The 20,228-nt window shown below is 41.6% G+C and overlaps 1 protein-coding gene across 1 annotated transcript in view; it reads left to right on the top strand.

The window, feature by feature from the left end:
- CDAN1 (codanin 1) overlaps nucleotides 1–19,328 on the top strand; it is a 29,125-nt gene extending 9,797 nt beyond the window's left edge. Inside the window, exons 9-28 of the mRNA XM_066321267.1 lie at nucleotides 540–629; nucleotides 1,595–1,670; nucleotides 3,652–3,860; nucleotides 4,494–4,608; nucleotides 5,214–5,357; nucleotides 5,944–6,110; nucleotides 6,666–6,747; nucleotides 7,418–7,507; nucleotides 8,561–8,615; nucleotides 9,631–9,764; nucleotides 10,454–10,557; nucleotides 11,999–12,148; nucleotides 12,549–12,612; nucleotides 13,098–13,176; nucleotides 14,156–14,313; nucleotides 15,227–15,334; nucleotides 15,708–15,771; nucleotides 16,878–17,080; nucleotides 17,782–17,889; nucleotides 18,638–19,328. Of these exons, the coding sequence (XP_066177364.1) occupies nucleotides 540–629; nucleotides 1,595–1,670; nucleotides 3,652–3,860; nucleotides 4,494–4,608; nucleotides 5,214–5,357; nucleotides 5,944–6,110; nucleotides 6,666–6,747; nucleotides 7,418–7,507; nucleotides 8,561–8,615; nucleotides 9,631–9,764; nucleotides 10,454–10,557; nucleotides 11,999–12,148; nucleotides 12,549–12,612; nucleotides 13,098–13,176; nucleotides 14,156–14,313; nucleotides 15,227–15,334; nucleotides 15,708–15,771; nucleotides 16,878–17,080; nucleotides 17,782–17,889; nucleotides 18,638–18,763 (2,326 nt within the window). The 3' untranslated portion in view covers nucleotides 18,764–19,328. The remainder of the gene's footprint in view (nucleotides 1–539; nucleotides 630–1,594; nucleotides 1,671–3,651; nucleotides 3,861–4,493; nucleotides 4,609–5,213; nucleotides 5,358–5,943; nucleotides 6,111–6,665; nucleotides 6,748–7,417; nucleotides 7,508–8,560; nucleotides 8,616–9,630; nucleotides 9,765–10,453; nucleotides 10,558–11,998; nucleotides 12,149–12,548; nucleotides 12,613–13,097; nucleotides 13,177–14,155; nucleotides 14,314–15,226; nucleotides 15,335–15,707; nucleotides 15,772–16,877; nucleotides 17,081–17,781; nucleotides 17,890–18,637) is intronic.
- Nucleotides 19,329–20,228: the final 900 nt, after the last annotated feature.

Raw genomic sequence — 20,228 nt, 5'->3', positions numbered from 1 at the left:
CCATATTGACTGCAGGAGCTAAATGATTAATATCTTTAGAGAAGAACAGCATAATTCTTCAGAAGTTATTGAGACTTCTGATAATGCCAGTACATTGTGTCATCCTACTGGATTGCTTCTGCATATAAATCTGGTATGCTTTTATTCTTCCTGCCACCTCCCTCCATGCTTGCAGGCACAGGGTGAGCGCAGAATGATGAGTTGTCTTGGTCCTTCTCTTTTTCTCATAGGTATTACTTCATGTGGCTTATTCTTTCCTGCCTCTCAGTCTTCACTGTGTCTGTCTGGTAATGGGTGTTTTGGTCATTCCATCATAGATTGCGCATAACAAGCTTAAGCACTTGCTGTCAGACATGGTAAATGGAAAACTCACTGAAGTACTGCTAACGTTTATGAGTTTTTCAAAGGTATCTGAATGCTTAGAGTCTGGAGTTATTTAATCTGAGGTAGACTCTTGCTGGGGAGCTTTGGAGCAGTTAATATTCAGTTGTTGCTTCAAACTTTGAAGAGTTCATTCCCTTAAATATCTTGATTCACAGGGATATTTTTTATGAACTTCTGCGTGAATGGGAAGATAACCATGAGAAAACTGGCTGGGACTTTGACAGAGTTCTGGGCAACAAGATCAGGTAGGAGTCTTATGCAACTTCAGCCAGCTCTTTAACGTAGCTGAATTGCTGGTGAATCATACTGCACTTGGCATCCTTAGTTCCATGTTCTCCCTGGTCTTCTGCACTAATCTGTAGGGTGCTATGTGCTGCTTGGAAGAGGCTGCCCATGTACACTTTTTTCTGAATTTAATAGCATCAGCTGTTACCTCAAACAAGCCGTAAGTGGCAAGGGCCTAATTTGATCAGTCTTGATGTTGCTCTTTCCCTTTCATAATCACAGAAAGAGCTACTCTCAAAACCAGTATATTGTTGTCTGAATGTTGTTACTGTATACACTTACGTGTCCATGGCATGTTTCCCATGTCTGACTCCTCTTAAGTGAGGAGAAGTGTGTTATGTGTTCAGAAGCTGTTCACTCTTCTGATTATATCAGGGGGTCTAGTGCATTGGCTCTGAAAACAAGACAACTGTGTGTCTTTCTGTGGAAAGCAGACTGTTTTATTCATTTATTGCTTTATCAAAATGCAGTATACATAAAGAAACTATTATAGGAGTGAAACATTGCCTTGTGGGTTTCTGTGTTAGTCACAACCATCAACCTACTCAAGTAATATGTATGTAGGTAACTTTTCACCACAAGAGCAAAACAAAGCTGAGGCTTAAAATGAGAAATTTTGGGGCATCAGAAGTAGCGCTGTTGCTGTTTCCTTACTTCCATATGTGTGAACTCTCAGCTTACTGTTCTGGGCAGGGAAGAGTGGGAACTGAATGAGTTCATTCTTTTTTCTAAGTACCAACATTATTGAAGGAAAGGAAGAGATTCTTTTTATCTCTAGAGCTGTGGAGAATTTTTGTTTCCATGTCAGCAGCAGGTGGAGCTCAGTGCTTGGGAAATTGGGTTATAAAGATAGTGCTTTTTTTCAATGACACTGTTTTTTGTACACAAAGTTCCAGTCAGAATTTTATAATGTTTTCCTTTGCAGGGCCATGATGGCTCACCTATCTGCAACCTGCAACCACAGCCATTTTGCCAGGCTCTTTCAGAAACAGCTTATCCAGGTAAATGACTTGGGTTGTTTAATGACTGTATGCATCAAAGCTGATTTGATTCTTCCTTGGCCTGAGAAAATAAGCCGTGTCTTGTAAGCTTCTTTGCGATTTTCCTATTGAAACTTTTTTGGGGAGAGACAAGTTTTCAGGATGGGTATTTCTTTTCTTTTTCAGAAATAATCAGTGATAAATTACCAATGTAGTCTCTTTAAATCAGGAATAAGGCATACTGAGAACATCATGAGCTGTAAGCATTCATTCTTCGTGGCTATTTAGTTCAACCTTCTAATTTTAGTATTATAGTTTTAGTATTATAGTTTCTGGAAATTTTAGAGATGTGTTTTGACATTTGTCTAGTGGCAGAGGTTCCCAGATATGTTTGTTAACAGCAGGAGTGCAAAAAATCTCCGGTTCTTCTGTGTAACACTCAACTGGCTGGTTTTGGTACAGTGTTGCTGTTGTAATTTAGAGGGGGGGTTTTCGGCCAATTTCAAGCATTGTCTGACTTCATTGTAAGTAAAGAAATGAAGGAGAAGGTTCACTGGGTTCTCTGTAGATGCCTGGCTTATTGGTGGGCTCCTTTTGGAGAGCAAAGCAGCCACAAAACCTCACCTTGAGTCTTTGCCCACACACATTGCCAGGAATTTGCAAGCTGTTGGAATGTTGTAAATTCCTCTAGTGTCAAGTCTGAGTTTGCATCAGTGTTCTGTCTGACTGTATGGGTGTGTTCATGGAAATTGTGGGAATAAAGGTAAGATTGACTTTGTTGCATCACTAGGATTAATTAGTCCTAGGTGTAGTCCTTTGTATCTGTGCCCTTCTAATGAAGACTGCAGGATTTCACAAGGGTAGCTAAAGATCTAAACTAATAACTGGGTGTCTTCAATGGATCCAATGTGTTTGGAAAGGGATTTTCAGAATCTTGTGTGTATTATGATACTCTTGCAGAAATGAACCAAGACTGAGGACTTGTGTCAAGGCCTGGTAATTTAAAGGTGGAGAACTGTAGCAAGATGTTCCCTCCCTTGGGAGGGAGGAGGAATTCCTTGGAGGAATAAATGGACCTTGCTTGCTTGATAGACATTCCTAAATGTTGCATTTTATTACGATCTCTCTCATTAAAACTATCATGACTTAGATGTAGGGATATAAAGTCAACGTTTCCTGTTGCTGAGCATTTGCTAGGTTAAGTCTGGAGTGCTGAGTCTTGGGCTCACCAGCACAAGGAGAGAAAGATACAGACTTACTAGAGCAAGTCCAGCTCAGGGCCATGTAAATGATTAAGGCACTGCACATTTTTTATATGAGAAGAAGCTGAGAGCTGTGAGTATTCAGGATGGAGAAGAGAAACCTCTAGGCTGTCTTAGCACTGTTATAAATACCTGCTGGGAGGGAATGAAAAAGAGGAAGCTAGATTTTCCTCAGTACTGTTCACTGACAGGTCAGGAGGCTGACCCTGACCAGACAAGAGGGTTGGATTAGATGATCCAAGAGGCCCCTTCTAGACAGTTCTGCAGTTCTCCAACTGTTTGAGTCTTGAGTTGTATCTGTGTGCTTGAGGCAGTGGGGCATTAATTGTTAAATTTTATTTAACTCTGGAAGTTGAAGGAAAACCTGCTCTGGGAATGTGTAGTGCCAGCATGATGGGCCTTTGAGAATGAACTAAAGATCTTACTGAGTCATTCATGAAGATCATGAGAGTGATAGGTATTCTCTCCATACATCCACATGTAGCCTTCTATATAGGTCCTAGTTAGATGTGTAGGGTTGGAATTCCATCTCTCAGGACCTCTAGGCTGTTTATGGCCAAGATGAGTAGCATGTTTTGGCATGGAGAAGACTTGCTCTGTGTTTGGGCACCAGGAAAGATCATGCTTGGATTACTCCAAAAACAGTCTTGTGAGGAAGGGATAGTATGCTGGGTGAGAGATGAAGTGAAATGATGCCTTGTTACAAATATTCCACCTTCTACTCTTTCTGTCTCCTAAAGATGTGCAAAGGTCCTGTCGGTGGTGGTGCGAGCTGGGGAGACACTCCGGACCAGGATGTCCTTAATATGCTGGGTTCTGATAATCTCAGCCGTCTGAAGAGGCTGCAGGAAAGATTTGTTGTTCCTCAGAGCATCAGAGGGCCTTGTCCACCCCCTTCATTCCCAGGGTGCCAACAATTCTTCAGGGACTTCATCATCAGTGCTGGAAGGTGAGTGGCCTGTGCTTGCTGTTTGCTCTGTGAAATGTGTGGGCAGTGGAAGCACCAGTCTATTTCTTTTGTAGCAGGGAGTTATCCAGAAAGATTGGAACTAGATTATATGGTAATGATTTTTCTTCTATAATCCCACAGTATTTTCTTGGAGCTGTCAGTATTTCCTAGTGCCACCATGCAGTGCTACCTAGCAAGGACCCTGGACTGGATAAATGCTTCTTGTGTGATAGTGCATGAAGCCAAGTTGTACAGGATGAAGCCAGGTTAATGGTTTTGTTTAAATGAGTTTTTCACAACTCACAGCATGGGGGGAATTGTTATCTATGGGAGATTTTAATCTTGAATTCAGTTATTTTATAGATTCCTCCTTTGACAGATCAATTTTATTATCCTTATGCTGAGACTTGTTACATAGCACTTCTGAAAAAATACAAAAGAAGCATTGGAAATGAGGGTAGTCAGCCAGTCCTAGGTTTTCTCTCTTGCTTTCTTGTCTGTCAGTCTGTTATGTTGTATGTCTGCTGATGCTTGTTGCAACTCACAAGACAAGCTTAAAATTTTGCAGTGTATTAGTTGAGGTTTTACTGCTGTTTTCAGCCCAGTCTGATTCATCATCATCTTTTGCTGAAGTTACCAGTTCAACCAGCACCTGATGGATAGTCTATGCCTGAAGATACTTGAACTGAATGGCCTTACTCTGGTGGAGCATGAGCATAGTGATGGTGAAGCAGATATGGAGGAACAGGTAGGCTTGCTCTGTGCAAACACATCTTGTTTGCACAAAGCCTCCTCTTTAGGTTGTTATAACCTGTGTTAGATCAATGAAATAACGAAGTCCAGTTGTGGCACCCCATTGCAATAAGTTCCTCGTTACTTTTCCATATGGAAAGATTTTAATTACATTGAATTTGTAGTCATTCCTGTTCATAGGTGTACAGGTGTTTTTTCACTCAAGTCTACGTATCAGAGGTGTCACAGTTTATTGTCTGCTAGCAAAGGAGCAGACAAAGATTCATAGAGACATGCAGAATGGTAGTGCTGTAGAGGTGGCAGTGTGAGATCAGCTCTGCCTCTCATTCACTCCAAAGTTCTTAACGTGAAGAGATATAATTGAGCAGCTGCTTGTTTTAGAAAGCTTTTGAATAATTCCTCCTTATGAAGAAGTGAAGCAATGAAGACAGAAGCAATTTAAAATACTTGATAAATACATACTTTGGAAACTTACCTTTATTAAAAGCAGCGATGAAGGTATGTGGCCCTTTTACATGGAGGGAGTAGAAGTTCAGTGTAGGCATTTGCTCTGCCAGTGTAGGGTAGCATTGCCTCAGCTTGCTTTTTTCTTCATTTTAGGATGAGAAGAAGCGTTTCACCGTGGCCCTGTTGAGTCTGCGACTCCTCGCCAAGTTCCTGGGGTTTGTTGTTTTCCTGCCCTATCGCACTGCGGAGCAGCCAACCAGGGACTTGCAAGATTCTGCCTTGGCACTAAGAAACCAGGTAAGAAACCGAGCATTGCCTTGTGCTTGACAGGCACTTTTTCTAGTCCAGGGAGGACTGGGGGCAGTCATGCCCTTTCAAAGTGAGCCAGTGGTTCCTGGGATGATGTTGTATGGGTCTGTGTCCCTGCTGCTTATTCTAGGGGTGGGAACAAAGGGAAAAAAAATTTGTGTAACCTCAAAAGGGGAAGCAATACACCAACAGTAAGGTACTCAGTCTTCTGTTATTTCTGCTAATCTGAGTCTGTCATACCAAAACTTTCACCTCTCTAAGACAACTTGTATTCGTAGTACCAGAACTGGTTGTGTTAGTTTTGCATCCATCTCCCAGCAGTGTGTCACTGGATGAAAGCATTAGACCTTGACTCCACTTTGTACAAAGCCAGGATTTTAACCTTGCTTTTGAAAGTCCTGGTGGGACCTTTGGTTGCAGTCATAGTTTGGGTTTTACCTCTGGTCATGTACAAAGAAGTGTTTTCTATAGAAGATAAAATCCTAGAAAGAAAAGTCAAGATACAGATAAAAGTTTTTCTGTAAGTATCAAAAATAACTTCAAGCTGCTGGTTTAACTTCTCTTGTCTTTTAAGACCCTGCCTGTACTGGATATATTAAAGCTTCTGAGACAATCTATTCGGGATCAACGTTCTATCCTCACTATTCCTTGGATTGTGGAGTACCTTTCCCTTGTGGATCATATTGCTCCTTTCCTTGATTATTACAGGAAAGTGTTTGGTCTCTTGCTGCAGGTATACAGGTAAGAGCCTGGGAAACTATATCTGTAAGAACTTTTCAGTGAATATTTGTTTTTTTTTTTTGTGGTGCAAGTCATGCATACTTATTATCTTACATAAAGCTGCAGAGAGAACACAGCCTAAACTTGGTGGTTAATACTGATTGATTCAAGTGTGTGGTTTTTATTAAGTAAATAAAATCTTTAAATCCCACTTAATCACTCTACATTTGCAGCTGTGATGGACCTTTAAGCTGCAGCTTGAATTTTGACCTTAAACCTACAAAGTTTCCAATGCCTAAATAATTTTCTAGTTTTCTCTCCTATATACATGTGGAAAATTTGAAGCACATTCTTCACATTCTTCTTTACGCTTGTCTAGTGTAGACTTAAGACAAGATGTTATGCAGGCACATATGAAAAATAGAGCTTACTCTCTCTTTAAGCAGACATGCAAGGAGTGTGTTCATGGTGAAAGATAGTGTAATTGGTAAGTGAATGGTTTGGGAATGTTTTCCTTAATGAAAACTGAGCTGCTGAAAACTGATACTCTCTCTTGCTGCTTCTGCTGCATGACAGGTTAATGGTTCTTTCTGAAGACAAGGAGATGAGTTTCCTGAACAAGCTGCTGATCCTTGCAGTTCTGGGTTGGCTTTTTCAGGTAGAGTCTCCTGTGTGCATGTAACTCTTCTCTGAAGAAAAAGCAGGGCACAGAACTCAATACAAAATAGTATTGAAATGAATTAGAACAATTCAATACAGTAGTTTGTTGTTTTATCATAGGTTTTTTACACTGGTGTGGGGTTTAAAGAATAACTGTATTTTAGTGGACAGTTCCTTTAGTGGAATTGTGTGAAGCAATAATTTTTTTTTCCGATAGGAATTGTAGTTGCATCTGAAACACATTCTGTATTTACTAATCTGCAACCTCGTAAGAAAATTGACTGCTGATTCCAGTTAGAACTGGAAGCTCTTGTCACAAAGATGGTGTGCTAACTGTCAGCCTTGAATTACGGAGGAATTTATTAGCTAGAGGGATGATGTGTGATGAACTTTTAGAATTCTTTTGTGCCTCCAGTTGGAAGCAAGGTAATTACTTAGCAGGAACCTGTTGGAAATATGAAAGATGCTGTATGGGGAGAGTAAGGAAGGTGGCTTTTTGTCGCTGTTATCAAAATAAGTCTTTCATTTTATGGAAAGCTCTCCTCAGGGCAAGAGGATCCTTAGTGCTGGGGGTTCTCTTTTGTGGGTGGCAGGGTCAATTACCAGAAATGGTGGAAGATGCCACCTTACTGCCTTTTGGGTTGCAGCTGTTGGGTTTTCTGTTTCAGGTTCCATCAGTCCCTGAAGAGTTGTTTTTTACTGCTGATGACAGGCAGGAGGGATTTATGCTGGATACTGTGTCATCTGCTCAGTCTTTGGTGAGTTAGTGCAGCAGCATGTCCTCTGAATCTGTGGGTGAAGATGGACCTTCCACTTCTTCATGAGGTGTAAGATTTTATCAGGAACTTGGCTTCAGGGCAGCTGCGCTGAGCATGTGGAAACCAGTGGATGTGATGCCCAGTTTGTCCAAGTGCCTCAATTGCATTTGTGTTATGGGTTGTGAACTCTGTGTTACAGCTCTGGGTTTTCTGTCAGGCAGGAGCCATCTCACCTGCTGCAATAATTTGCAGAACAGGTGCCAAGTTATGCTGGAGGATCAGATGCTGTTTTCCTGCAAGGTGAGCTGATAGAACTGTAGCTCTTCCCAGAAATAAGCAAAAGTAATGATGAACAGAAATAGAAAGATGGATCTGTAAGAGCAAGGTTGCTGGTTTTGATGTCACCTGTTTTCCAGTGTTGTGATAAAGGGTGGCTGAAGTGAAAATGGTATGAGCAAGCAGCAAAGGAGGTGAGGGTATGGCATGTGTGATGTTTCAGATAATTCCTAGAAATATTCCATGGAAAAGGGGTATGGATGCTAAGATACATTGCCTTGGTGGATGGGATGTGAAATTGCTGTTCCTCCGGCCCTGCCTGTGCTGATACTGAGGTGACATTTCTCCACGGTGTCCTGTTCCAGTGAGTCTGGATGAAGGCACTTGTGGAGTTGTAATGCATAGCAGATGAGCCTCATTTGTTTTCCTCCATGGAGGGGTTTCTTCCTTATGAGGAAAAGCTGTGGCAACAGTCCTGGTTCCCTTCTTTAAGCCTTCAGCTGGGCTTTGATAGTGATCAGGGGAAAAGGCTGAGCTACACTAATAAAATGAAGAGCAGCTCATTCTCTGTTACAGGGCTGGACTCAACACTTGGGCTGCAAAGTTCATAATTTTACTGCGTATTTGGAACCCAACTGTTGTTTTTATGGAAAGGTAGCCCTGAAATGAAAAAAAAAAAAGGTAGCCCTGCCTGTGAATGCATGTATGGGATTTCTGATTTGAAGACTGTTTGTTTTGTGCTGTATCCTTTCAGCATTTCCTTCATTTTCTCACCAGGACTTTGTACCCTTGGTGGATCAGCAGTTACTTTATACCTGCTGTCCCTATCTTAGTGAGTATTTTACTTACTTTTGCTATATACATAAAATATATTAGTATGTATTTGCTTTTATTTAGTCAGTTGCTTTTTTTTTTTTTTTTTTTTTTTTTTTTTTTTTTTTGTACTGTGAGTCCTTGGATCACCTTTCTTACTCTTCCTCACAGCTTAAGGTCTCAGTTGTGTATGCAAGAGCCTTGAAAAAAAGCTGTGTTGCAGGAGCTCCTGTAGCTGTGGATAGGATCTGGTGAAGCTGGGGGAGGGAGGTTACGTAGTCAGGATAGTTGATCCACAGAGTTGAATCTGGAGGAACAAGGGATGCCACCCCTCACAAGCTCTAAGGAACCATTATAACAACTCAACTTTTCCATCCTAGGCATAGGAAGAGGTGTTTGTACTGTGAGGAGTGTCTTGATCCTTTAGCATATTTCTGCTGCCAGGCAGAGGGGAAGAATCATTTTGTGCCCAGGTGTTTTGTTAGGTTGTTGTTTGAGATAGCTTTTCCATGGGATCTGTCTATCAATGGTAAAATTCCTCTCTGTAGGCAGTAGAGTCCCAGATGGGGAGATGGTGCTCTTCTTCTTGGGACTTAGTAGGAAAACTATATGTTAAACCTGCATCACAAAAGCTTCTAGGGCTGAATAGGTTGTCCAGCTTTCCTCCCAGTATTTGCTCCCAACTCTTGGAATTTTGTGTAGCTGCTTGCCTTGTTGTCCTTGTAGACTTCACAGTTCTTGCTTGCCACACTAGACAGGAATGCATAAAAATAACTGCTCTCTCATCCTTCTGAACAAGTCCCATGTGTTAGGGGGCTTTTCAGAAGCTTCCTCTTTTCAGAACTTTGCTGTGCCCTGCCAGTTATATGTGTAGGATGTCCCCCCTGCTTTACTGAAGCTTCTGCTTTTGTAGAAGCTGAGAGAACCTACTCTGGGAACAGGACTGGAAAAAGACTGAAAGTCTCTTTCTTGAGTTTTGTTAATAATTTTTTTTCTCCTTGATTTTGAGCTCGATGATTGCTTTTCCTGTACAGGTGAGCTGCGTAAACTACTTGCCTCTTTTGTGGCTGGTAGTGGAGGGAAAAATGGTGGTTTTATAAGGAAAATCACTCCCACAGCTGCAGAGTCCTTAGCGCCCAAGGCTTCTGTCACACAGCGGAAACTGCAGGTAATGAAATTTGGGAGTCTCAAGGGGAAAAAGGGCAGAAGAAATTTACTTGTGAGAGTGTAGGGTTACACAGTGCTCTCTTAATGCCAGGGAAAGAATGGACCTAGACAGCAGGGAAGCACTGTGTTTGACAGGTGTCTTTACTTCCTATTTTCCTGTTGCAGTCATGTGGCTGGGATTGGGTGTGGGTGCTGAAATCCAGATAACCTCAGTAAATGTTCTTGCTGTTGGAAAAACTAGTCTTAATTAATTATTTCCCTTTTCTTTAATAATAAATGTTGATACATTTTTCATACTTTGCTTTGGTTAGATTGTAGCCATGCTTTCCACTGAAAGGAGGACCTGCATAGGAGCCTACAGAATTACCAGCCTGTAATTAAAAGGGCTTGCTCTTCCCAAAATGAGCCCCATATGGTGACTCACTACTAGTAGGCACTGTCAGAAGTCTCCCATTCCCTTTATAGGTCTTTCATAGTTTCAGAAACCCTGATAATGAGCTTTGGGTTGAATGGTAAGAAGGGATTAGGGAGTAGAACTGGCATGATGAATGCTGCAGTAGCAGAAAATTCTAGTGGAGGGAAATTGTCTTTTGGTACATCTCCAGGTGGTAGTTCTGTGCATTCCTGTGTTGGTGAGAGGAGGATCTGGGTGGGGTGCTCTGATCAACTGTAGTGCTTTCTCTTGAACAGGTGGATTTGGAACAGGCCTTCTTCCATAACCAGCCTCCTTCCCTACGGAGAACAGTGGAATTTGTGGCAGAGAGGGTGGGATCCAACTGTGTCAAGCACATCAAGTAAGTGCTCGTTGCCTGTTCTGTGACTTTAAGAAGTAACTTTACATTATAATTAAGCAAAGAGTTGATCCTTTAGACTTGCATGTATGAAGGAAGGAAGCTTCCCTGGGTATGTGCTGTGTACCAGAACACGAAGGCTGTGTAAGACTGTGACCAGAAACATCTGCCATTCATGAAGGGATGTAGAGAAGAGGGGGATACATCTTTTGGGACACTTTTTGTATGAATGTAATGCAGTGTTAAAGTTTTATAATCTGTTCAGAACATTCTTGCTAATGATAGGAAAAGCTCCTATCAGTGACTCTGGAGGTCACTTGATCCAAACTCCTGCTCAAAGCAGGCCCAGCTTTCAGGTTAGATCATGTTTACTGGCACCTTTTCCAGCTAGAAAAGTTTCCATCTCTTAAGGATGAGGATTCAGCCAACCTCTTTCTACCATGTTTGAATGCTTTATTTTCCCAGGCTTTGTGCAAAATGTTTCCATATAACCTGTCAGAATATCCATTGTTCCAGCTTGTGCGTATTCCTGTCAATCTTTAGCAGTGCTCTTCCTGGAAGTCTTGTTCTATTTTCTCTGTAACTTTTCCTTCTTCCTTCAGCTTTTTCTTGTCTCCAGGTTAGGTGAAACTGACTCCCCTTTGTAGGTGTGTGCTCCAGAATTCCAGAAGTTTTAATATTTTTTTTCTTTTCTCCTGCAGTTACTCAAATTGTCAATGGCTTTCTTGTCCTGAGATCACAAAGCTAGACACACTACTCCAGATGCAGCTTCACAGTGATGAGGGAAGCAGTAACTTCCCTTGACTTGGTGGCTGCACTGTTGCTATTGTCAGCCCGGTGTGAGGTTGGCTTTCTTTGCACACTCCTAACTCACTTTGTGTTCTGGGAACCCCAGGTCCTTTCTGCAGAGCTGCTCTATAGCCAGTAGACCCCAGCCTGTACAGGTGCACAGTCAGCCCATTTCTTCCTCTTTTCACAGCCCTTCTGTGTGGCAGCCCTCCCGTTCAGCTCATGAGCTTGCTCAGAGTTTGCACTGTTCTGTTGTCCAGCTGGCTGAGGCCGTTAAATGTTATCAGCTTCTAAGGACTGGTGGCTGTAGGGGGCCGCTGCTGACATCTATGAACATCTGAGCACTATCAATTGAGCACACCAGGGTATTGCTGCCAGGAAGGAGACCTGTAGCTAAGTACGTTTTTAGTAAAACCTAAAGGCTTTTGACTCTTGATTCTTAGTACTGCTTTGGTGTCTTCATTGCTGTTTTCTTCCGTACATACAGAACAAGGAGGTGATACAGTACTAAATGCAGCATGATTGATTTGTTTTTAGCAGAGTGACTTACTGCATTTGAGATAGGTATCCCCCTAAACTGGGGAGAAGGGTTGGGTACAGTGAGAGTTTCTTGTATTGATTTCAGTCTGCCTAATTGTTCTTGCTTTTGTTGCAGGGCAACACTGGTAGCAGAGCTAGTTCAAAGAGCAGAAGCCATGTTGCAAGATAAAGTGAAGGAGGATGATGTTAATCATGACAAACTGCTTGAAGAGGTGTGCACTCATCTGTATGAGGAAGGGGCCCAGGCACTCATCAAAGGCAGAGAGTAAGGAGGAAAAGTTATTTAAACTTGTGCCTTCCTATCTCTTCTTATTGCAGAATCTATAAGACTAATTTAGCTTGGCCTGTCATGCTCAGGTTCTGGTAATTATAAACCATGTCCTTCTTATGGTGAGTGTCTGCTCTGCCTCCAGCCAGTTAATACTGTGTTTGTAAGAAGGAATAAAGGTGCTGTGTGTCCCTCTACATCCAGCTCCAAACAGACAACCACTGCAAGCTGTTGTATTTCCCCTCTTTGGGAAATTGATATTGCGGCTTAGTTGCTTGTAATTACTGTTTCCTTGTCTTGTTCTTTTACTCTGATTTATTGCACTGCTACATAATGAACCTCTGAGTGTTGTCCAAGAACTTAGACTAATCCTGTGGCCCACTTTCTTTTCTTGCAGATTTTGCAAAAAAAAGGGTCCTGAGGCAGTGAGGGTGTTGTTGCCAGAAGAGACATCTGCAGCAGTATGTATTTTCCCTAAAACTTACTAAAAGCCTTGATTTTAAGTCTGGATCATTACCATTTTTCCCTTGTTGCTTCACTTATCCTGTAATAGCTCAGGTCAAACAAATCTATTAATGCCCTCCTGGGAGGACTGTGGGGTAGCTAAGGAGAGTCACTTCTACTGGGCTGCCTTGCATACTGGGTAAAGTGATACTTGAGCTCATTGCTGACTAATGCGGCCAGGATGTTATATAAATTGCATTTATCTTGCAATGATAATGCATTTGTTTTAGCATCAACTTCCACAAGAGTTGATGAGGTTTGGAAAATCAAAACGGGTCAGTTGTATTGCTCAAACCAGCAGATTCGATAGGTGGTGGTGCTCAGTTTAATTGTTGCATGCCAAAATTAAGCATTTTTTCTCTAGACTTCCTGCTGAATTTTCACTGACTGTAGTGCTGTGGCTGATAGTAATCTCCTATCATTTGTTCTCCTCCCTGTAAAGGTTTTAAGTAGTGCAGAAAACATTGCAGTGGAACTGGCTACTGAGAGAGCCTGTGGCTGGCTCTCTGCCAACATTGCAGGTGAGTCTTTTTACCTTGAACTGGGGCTTCTAAGCTGTGCATTGTACTCTTTTCTGAGATCAAGGGGCAGACAGTGTTATAAAGTGCTTGGTCCTATTCGTTTTTCTTCTAGTGGAAAGTATGCAGTTGCTTTGTTGCTCCTTGTTTAGGAATAACAGGGATGATTTCTAGCTCTAAGAACCTTCTTTGGGGATCTTTTGGGCTTGGCCCACGGTAGTGATTTTTAGTTTTGGAGTCTTGCAGGATAGTGAGAGTAAATGCTGTGGAAATGCTTCTGGAAATGTCGTCTGAAGTTGTCTTCGCACTTCCAGTGTATACAGACAACTGCTCTCTCAAGCCATCTTATTGTTCACATGTACAGAGTGCTTCTGAAATCTCCTGTAAAACAAACACTTATTGGACTAGGTCTATTTTCTGCAGGCTGAAGGCAGATGTAGTCCTTTTATTCTGTAATACTGCTCTGGCAACTCTTCAGAGTCTCTGAAACCCCATTTTTCCAGCTGATTGTGCCAAAAGCCTGCAGAGGAATGTCCAAGTACCATTTGCAGCCACAGGAGTTTAGTGTTTTGGATGCTGATCAAAATATATTTTAGTAGAAGACATATGGCATTTATGGGCACAGTGGTTGAACTGGTATGATCACACTGAATCGGCTTTCTACTTCAGCTTTGCCTTCTGGCTTAGCTACTGTGTTTGTTAAACCCATGGAAATATTATGGGAAGTGAGATGAGTTGCCAGTGGTAGCTGGCAGTGATGGGTGGCTGCCTTCTACAGCTGTGGGTTAGCACACCCTCTCCACATGGGTCTCTGCACATTAAATACAGTGGGAGGTCAGGGAGAGAGGGTTGAAAATGTAAAATGTCTTTTTGCCTTATTCGCTGTGGCCCTTGGAATGAGAGGTTTAGGGTGTTTGAAAATGATTCTCTGCTTTAGTGGAGACAAAAACTGAAGCAGACAGGATTTCTCTGTTCTCTGTAGCACTCATCAAAAGAGAAGTGAAGGCAACCTTCAACAGAATGCTGAAAGTCCCAGGATTTCCCTTGCCTGGTGAGGATGCTCTTGAGTTGAGAAGAGACTGTCCTCCAGGCTGTCAGCACTGTGCCCCATTTCCCTCCCAGATCATCAATGAGATTAAGGTACACAGCGTTCACTTCCTGGCTTGCCTTTCTATTTTTCACATCGCTGTTTTTGTGGTTTGCTTTTATTATTGTTTTGTGGGGTTTTGTTTGTTTGTTTGGGTTTTTTAAGGGAATGTTCTCATTCTGAGGAGGTGGCTGTGGGGAGTGCTTAGGAAGCATGATGGAAAGTTCTCAGGTTTTTTCAATCCCTGCTATCTCAAATAAAGGATTTCTTGTAGCATGGCAGTGTGGCCTTTTTGATATGAGTGGGATAGACACCACAGTGTGGACACCATGGTATTGTGTACAATTTTGCAACTATTTAACCTATGTACCCCATAAGGAGAAGAATTCTGAACACCTCACTTTTTTACCATTATTACCAGTATTCTGCATATGTTTTTTGCAGCTGGTTGTCTGCTTGACAGACAAGTAATGCTGGTTATCACTGTCATTGCTTTCCCAGCAGTTGTGTGAAAGTGAGTTCACATCCTTTAATGCTGTCTTCCTTGTGCTAAAATAAAAAAAGGAAGGTAAGTTGTGTCAGGAAACCTCTGCATTGGCGCTGAAGCTTCCCTGACGATATTAGAGGGCTCTGGATTTCTGTAGCACGTCTACCCTGAACTTGCTTGCTGTGCTGTCAAATTTACCTAGAACTTTCAGTGCTAGTACTTTTAAGGAAGATGAATTTGTTGCCATAATTGAATTTTACTTCATAACATTAGTGAGAACTGTGCTAGAAAAATGAGATCTTAGTAAGGTTGTGAAAAATCAGCTTCAATCTGTCTTATGAAATGTTTATGCTAACTTTGGTTCTGGTTTTAATCAGGACCCAAGAACTATTTATGAACTGGTCTGCCACAACTCCAAGGATCTGTTTGTGAAAGAGCAAGATACTAATGTGTGTGTTACTGTTGTCTTTCTCATCAAGGATGTGCTCTGTGTTGCTGTGGGCCCACGGGAGGAGGGTGAAGTGGTTGAGTTTCTGTGGCTGGAGTGCTTGCTGGGAAGGTTGAGTCAGACACTTCGATGCAGAAAGGTAAAAGATGTAAAAAAGCTACAAAAAAACCCCTTTGAATTACTTTGGGCTGTCTTGGTGCCTGCAAACCTTTTAGTTTGTCTTGCCTCACAGCTGAGTTCAGTTGAGGGGTTTTTATTTGAGCTCAAATGTGGCAATGTTGTACTGCATTTTTTAGACTGTGGAGATCTGCTTGTTATTTCAGTTTGCCTTTGTGAATCCCCTTTTCATATATGACTTTTTTTTTCAGTCTTTAGTGATGTCCTCATTACAGCTCTGTGCTTTTTGCTGTAAATTGCCTACTTCTCTCGGGTATTTTTTTATCCCTTGTGAAGCCCTGTTTTATCGAGTCTGCTGTATGGAGACCAAATATAACTTTTTTTGTGTTTTCCAGTTCTTGTGTCCCACATCAGAACAGCAGCTGGCCAAGTGCACAGTTGAGTTGGCATCTTTGCTGGGTAAGTAAGTTGTGATTTAAGACTGAAATCTGTTATTACAGTTCTCTTAGATCCTTGAGGTCAGAGCTTTAAGTGTTTAGAGCTCATGGATATTTAATTCTCTCTGGTGTTGCTGATTTTGCAGATTTTTTTCTGTCAGTTTAGGTGGTTGCTCTTATTCCCTCTTACATTCTGTGTAACAGAATTGTCTAGTGACTAACCATCTCTGATCTGTTTCACATCTCTGCTGATTTTTATTTATTGACACCTTCAGTTAAATATGGGATATGTTTTCCAGTATTTCTGCCTCTGAAAAATTGTGACTGAGTTTGGGCTTTTTTTTCCTAAAAGTAAAGACCTTTTCCATTAAATTATGTTTTTATGGCTTTCTTATGGAAAGAATGAAAGTAACTTGTTTTCTGTGTATTATGAGTCCTGTGAACATTCTTCAGTTTAGATTTTTTCTCTTGCTCTGATGTGTAAATACAGTTTTTCTCTGACCAGGAGCTTGTGATCTCAATGCAAGTGTTTTCTTCATGGGCAGCCTTGTAATTTGGTGGGTTTAGAACCAGCTTTAGCAGTTTTGTAATTTATTTTTTCAGAAGGCAGTTCACGTCTGAATATTGTGAAATTTATTCTGGGGACAGCAGTGTCAACCTGTCCTGTTCCATTAGAGTGCACCAAGGAAGAACTGGTATCTTACTTCTGTTTATGTTCATCTGCACTTAAGCAGCGTTCACTTTACTTTCACTTGTGTAAAGTCATGTAACTCTGCCTGTAGTCTAAACTATGGACAACTGTTCAGTCTGTCTATAGACTTAAATGTTAAACTATGTTACTCTTCTCTCCTTTGCAGTAACACCTAGGTTCTCTTTGGCTAAGTATTAGGTTGACTTTTAAGACTTGGGGCTATACTCCAACCAACTGGAGTGTTCTTTGAGGAATAGAAATCTCTTCCTATGTCATACTGTCTGTATAGCTTCAAAGCTCATAATTTTGCATATTTCCAAACTCCAGTCCTCTTAGGTTCACTGGTTTGTACTCCCTAAGTGTGCTCCTGAACCAAGACAATGACTATAAAAGGAAATAATGCAGATATAGGAGTTCATTTTCCATCCTTTTCTTAGTTTCAGATCGTGTTCCTCTGAGTCTCGGGATCAAATCCCCAGAGAAGAGCCATGAGAGGCTGCGTGTAAAGAGCAATCCTACCTGTGGCCTCCTAAAACTGCTGATCTCCATCTGGAAGGAGGACTTTGGGACGTGTGTGCCTGTGCAGCTGATCCTCAGCAAGAAGAACATTGGTTATCTTGCAGAAGCCAAGCAGCGAGAGGTAAAGCACATTCCCATGTGTGGAGCAGGCTGGCACTGGTGCAGGAATTCTGCCAGCCCGCAGTGCTCACTGGTGGCTGCTGAGGCTGGCGGGCTGTGGTGCTGCTGGCTGGCCTTGTTTCTGTGGGGCAGTGAAGGACAGGGATGTGTGCAGCTCCTCAGGGGTTGGTACCTGCCTGGAGGGCCCTCGGGAAGGCACAGTTTGGGTTAGGAGCCAATGGCAAAATGGCCCCTTTGTTCTGGGATATTGCAGGGACTGGACACACATGACTATCATTGGTTGCATTCTTGTGTCTTTTATCAGCTTGCATTTCTGCATGCATGTTGGTGTCACAAGCATCCCAATGAAAGTTGAAAATCACTTTATCTAGTTGCAGGCTAAATCCAGCTTGCTTCAGAAATCAAAGAAATAATTTTTCATGCTGTTCTGGATCAGGCAGGAATTAAATTCTTGGTATGTTTATAAACTGAGAATTTTGAAACCTTATGGTAGGATACAATCAATGTATGAGCTAAAAGGAATTCTGTTCATTCATTTTGGATGTTGCTTTTGTCTTCATTGTCACATGCAGACAGATAATGTGCTTGCTCCTTTTCTCCACGTTCTGATCCAAAAAGAAAAATGTGAATTATATATGGGTAAGGAAACAAGCACACAATCCATTTCTTTTTGAGTTGTTGTTATTTTCTTCTCTTGTACAGTGGGATTTGTTCCTCTTCTTGCTTCATGGTCTTATAGAACATGAACTAATGAGACCTAGTGAAATCCAGAGTTGCCTGCATAGCCTTGAAGAGCACCCTTGGCCCTCAGTAAGTAATTAGATATGCATGAACAGTAAGTGAAATAAAAAGTAAATCTGTAGAAACAGACAGTCCTTGTATTTCTATTTTGTATAGATAAGGGCCATAACCTTCCCATCTGTCGTTCCTGCTTAATGCAAAGGAAGGACTGGTTGCCAACAAACTTGTTTCTGTTGCTGGTGTTTGGCTGAAAGCTGTACTTGTGTGAATCCAACATTGCCCATGCAGTAGAAACATTTCCAAGAAAATTGTTAACTAGTTTAGAGACTGGCTCAGTTGCCAAGTCTCAATTCTAGCCTGAGTGTGCTTCCAGCTGAGAATGACGTGTTGGGAAGGGTCTTAACTGACCAGCCTTGAACTTAAATCCCTGTGCCTCCAACCACCAGAGTGTGACAGCTGTTGGAATGTTCTAGAGGAGTCTCAGTATTCTGGCCACAATCAAAATGCAGGAATCCACCTAAATGCTTTGCTTAAAATGGACAGTATTCCAAGGCTAGTGACCACTTGCATGTTGGAGCTGTTTTTAACCATTTAAAATGCGGCAGTGATCTTGTCTGAGAAGGGTGTGGGGATTAGAGGAGAGACTGAGCATGTCTGCAGGTATTCATCATTGCAGTCAATTCTGTAGTTCATCTAGCTTTTTGCACTGGAAAACCATCAACATGTTTAACCTTGTTAAGTTCTCTAAGGAAAATTTAAGTCAGCGTCTTTTGTTTACTTTACTGAGGGTTCTCTGGTTTGTATCTGTTTGTTACAGGATTTTATAAAAGACCTGAAAAGGCTGTCCAGAATATTTGTATCAGAACATCAGATAGAGGAGCCCAGGGTTAACCCTTGTGAGCTGACCAGACAATCTCTAGCTACTGTGACCACACAAAGTTAGCAGAGGTGGACTCTGTGGACAAAAATTACTAATGAAGATGCAAATGGAATTTTCAGTGTTTCTGAAAGGTTTGGGAGCTCTTTGCTGGGAGCATACTGAAGATAAGAGATCACTTTGTGCAAAACCTGCACTGGGCTTTCTGTCATGGACATTTTGCTGTGGTGACTCTGCTGAAGGATTTACATCAGCAAATGGATCTCCAAGTCAAAAGTCTTTTAAGCACCTTGATCGTATCTCAGAGCAGCTGTTCTCTGGACTCAGAGACACTTTTTGTATTTGTGCAGCAATAGCTGTGACCAAACCCAGGAATCAACTCAAGTTCTTTGTTGATCAGAGAGTTGGTTTCTTGGTGGCTGTATCTTAACTCAATGTGACTTCTCATGTTGTCTTTTAACAAAGCCTCAACAGTCAGGGGAAGGAAGAGGTGAACCTATATGACACAGAGATGTGCCTATATTTATTTTTCATTGTAAGCTCAGTGTTGATTTTAATTTTTTAAGACTAATTTTAAAAGTTAAACCATATTAAATAAATCCACTATACCATTGATGGCATTATTCCTAAAGGAGGTACATGCTTAAGGGTTTTTCCATCTCTTGGTGGAAACAGAACTTGTAATTTCCCAGGGTTTTTGATAGAAATAAGGGATAAAATCTCTCTTTATATTTTTTACTGAAGACAGTATTTTTAAGATACTTTTATAGTTGTGAACATAAATGACATCTGGCTGCTATTCACTGTTTTTTTTATAATTTTCTTGCCTTGAATTTGGGTTTCATCAGTCAGAATTGCTGCAGCAAGAGGAACTACAGCCTGGAAGAGCAGACAAAGTAGTGAAGAAGCACTATGGTGTTCTCTGGAGAGTGGGCTCTGAAAGGGGCCTGTTTCTTGAAAGACAGTGGGCATTTTCTGTCCTTACAGACAGATTGTCAACAAGAGTGTGACCTGTTCACTTCCTTCTCCCCAGGTATTTCCTTGAACTGCAGTTTGGGGCAGGTGAGTAGCAGAGTATGTTTAGGTGCCCATCAGCTATCTCGTGGGATTCCCTCCCCCTGCCCCAAAGCAGTGAGGACATTATTTCCTTGTCTGGGAGTGTCCTGGTAGTGTAGGTTTTCCCAGAAAGCAAGTTCTGTGTTATATAACAACAGCCTCTGGACAAGGTGAAGCCAGGGCTGTTTAGCTTGCTAATGAACTAACCTCTTCCCTGTATAAGGTGAGAAAAGGTAACATCTTGGAGTCAGTGGTTCAAGAAAAACTACAGACAGGACTCATTAGGTAGAACTGTGGCTTCTGTTAAAGTATGTGATACAGAAAGAGAAATCATAGAGGCACATTAGTGTCTGAATTATATTACGATTTTTCTTATTTACTAAGCACTGTATTAAAAGATTTGGCAGGTTCTACCATCATTCCTCTTTTTAGGGGCTTTCTGTTGTGAATGAGAGAGCCCCCAAAAGTAGGCATG

This window comes from Sylvia atricapilla, chromosome 6 (genome assembly GCF_009819655.1).
Source record: "Sylvia atricapilla isolate bSylAtr1 chromosome 6, bSylAtr1.pri, whole genome shotgun sequence".
NCBI lineage: Eukaryota > Metazoa > Chordata > Aves > Passeriformes > Sylviidae > Sylvia > Sylvia atricapilla.
This window is presented reverse-complemented; position numbering and strand designations above follow the sequence as displayed.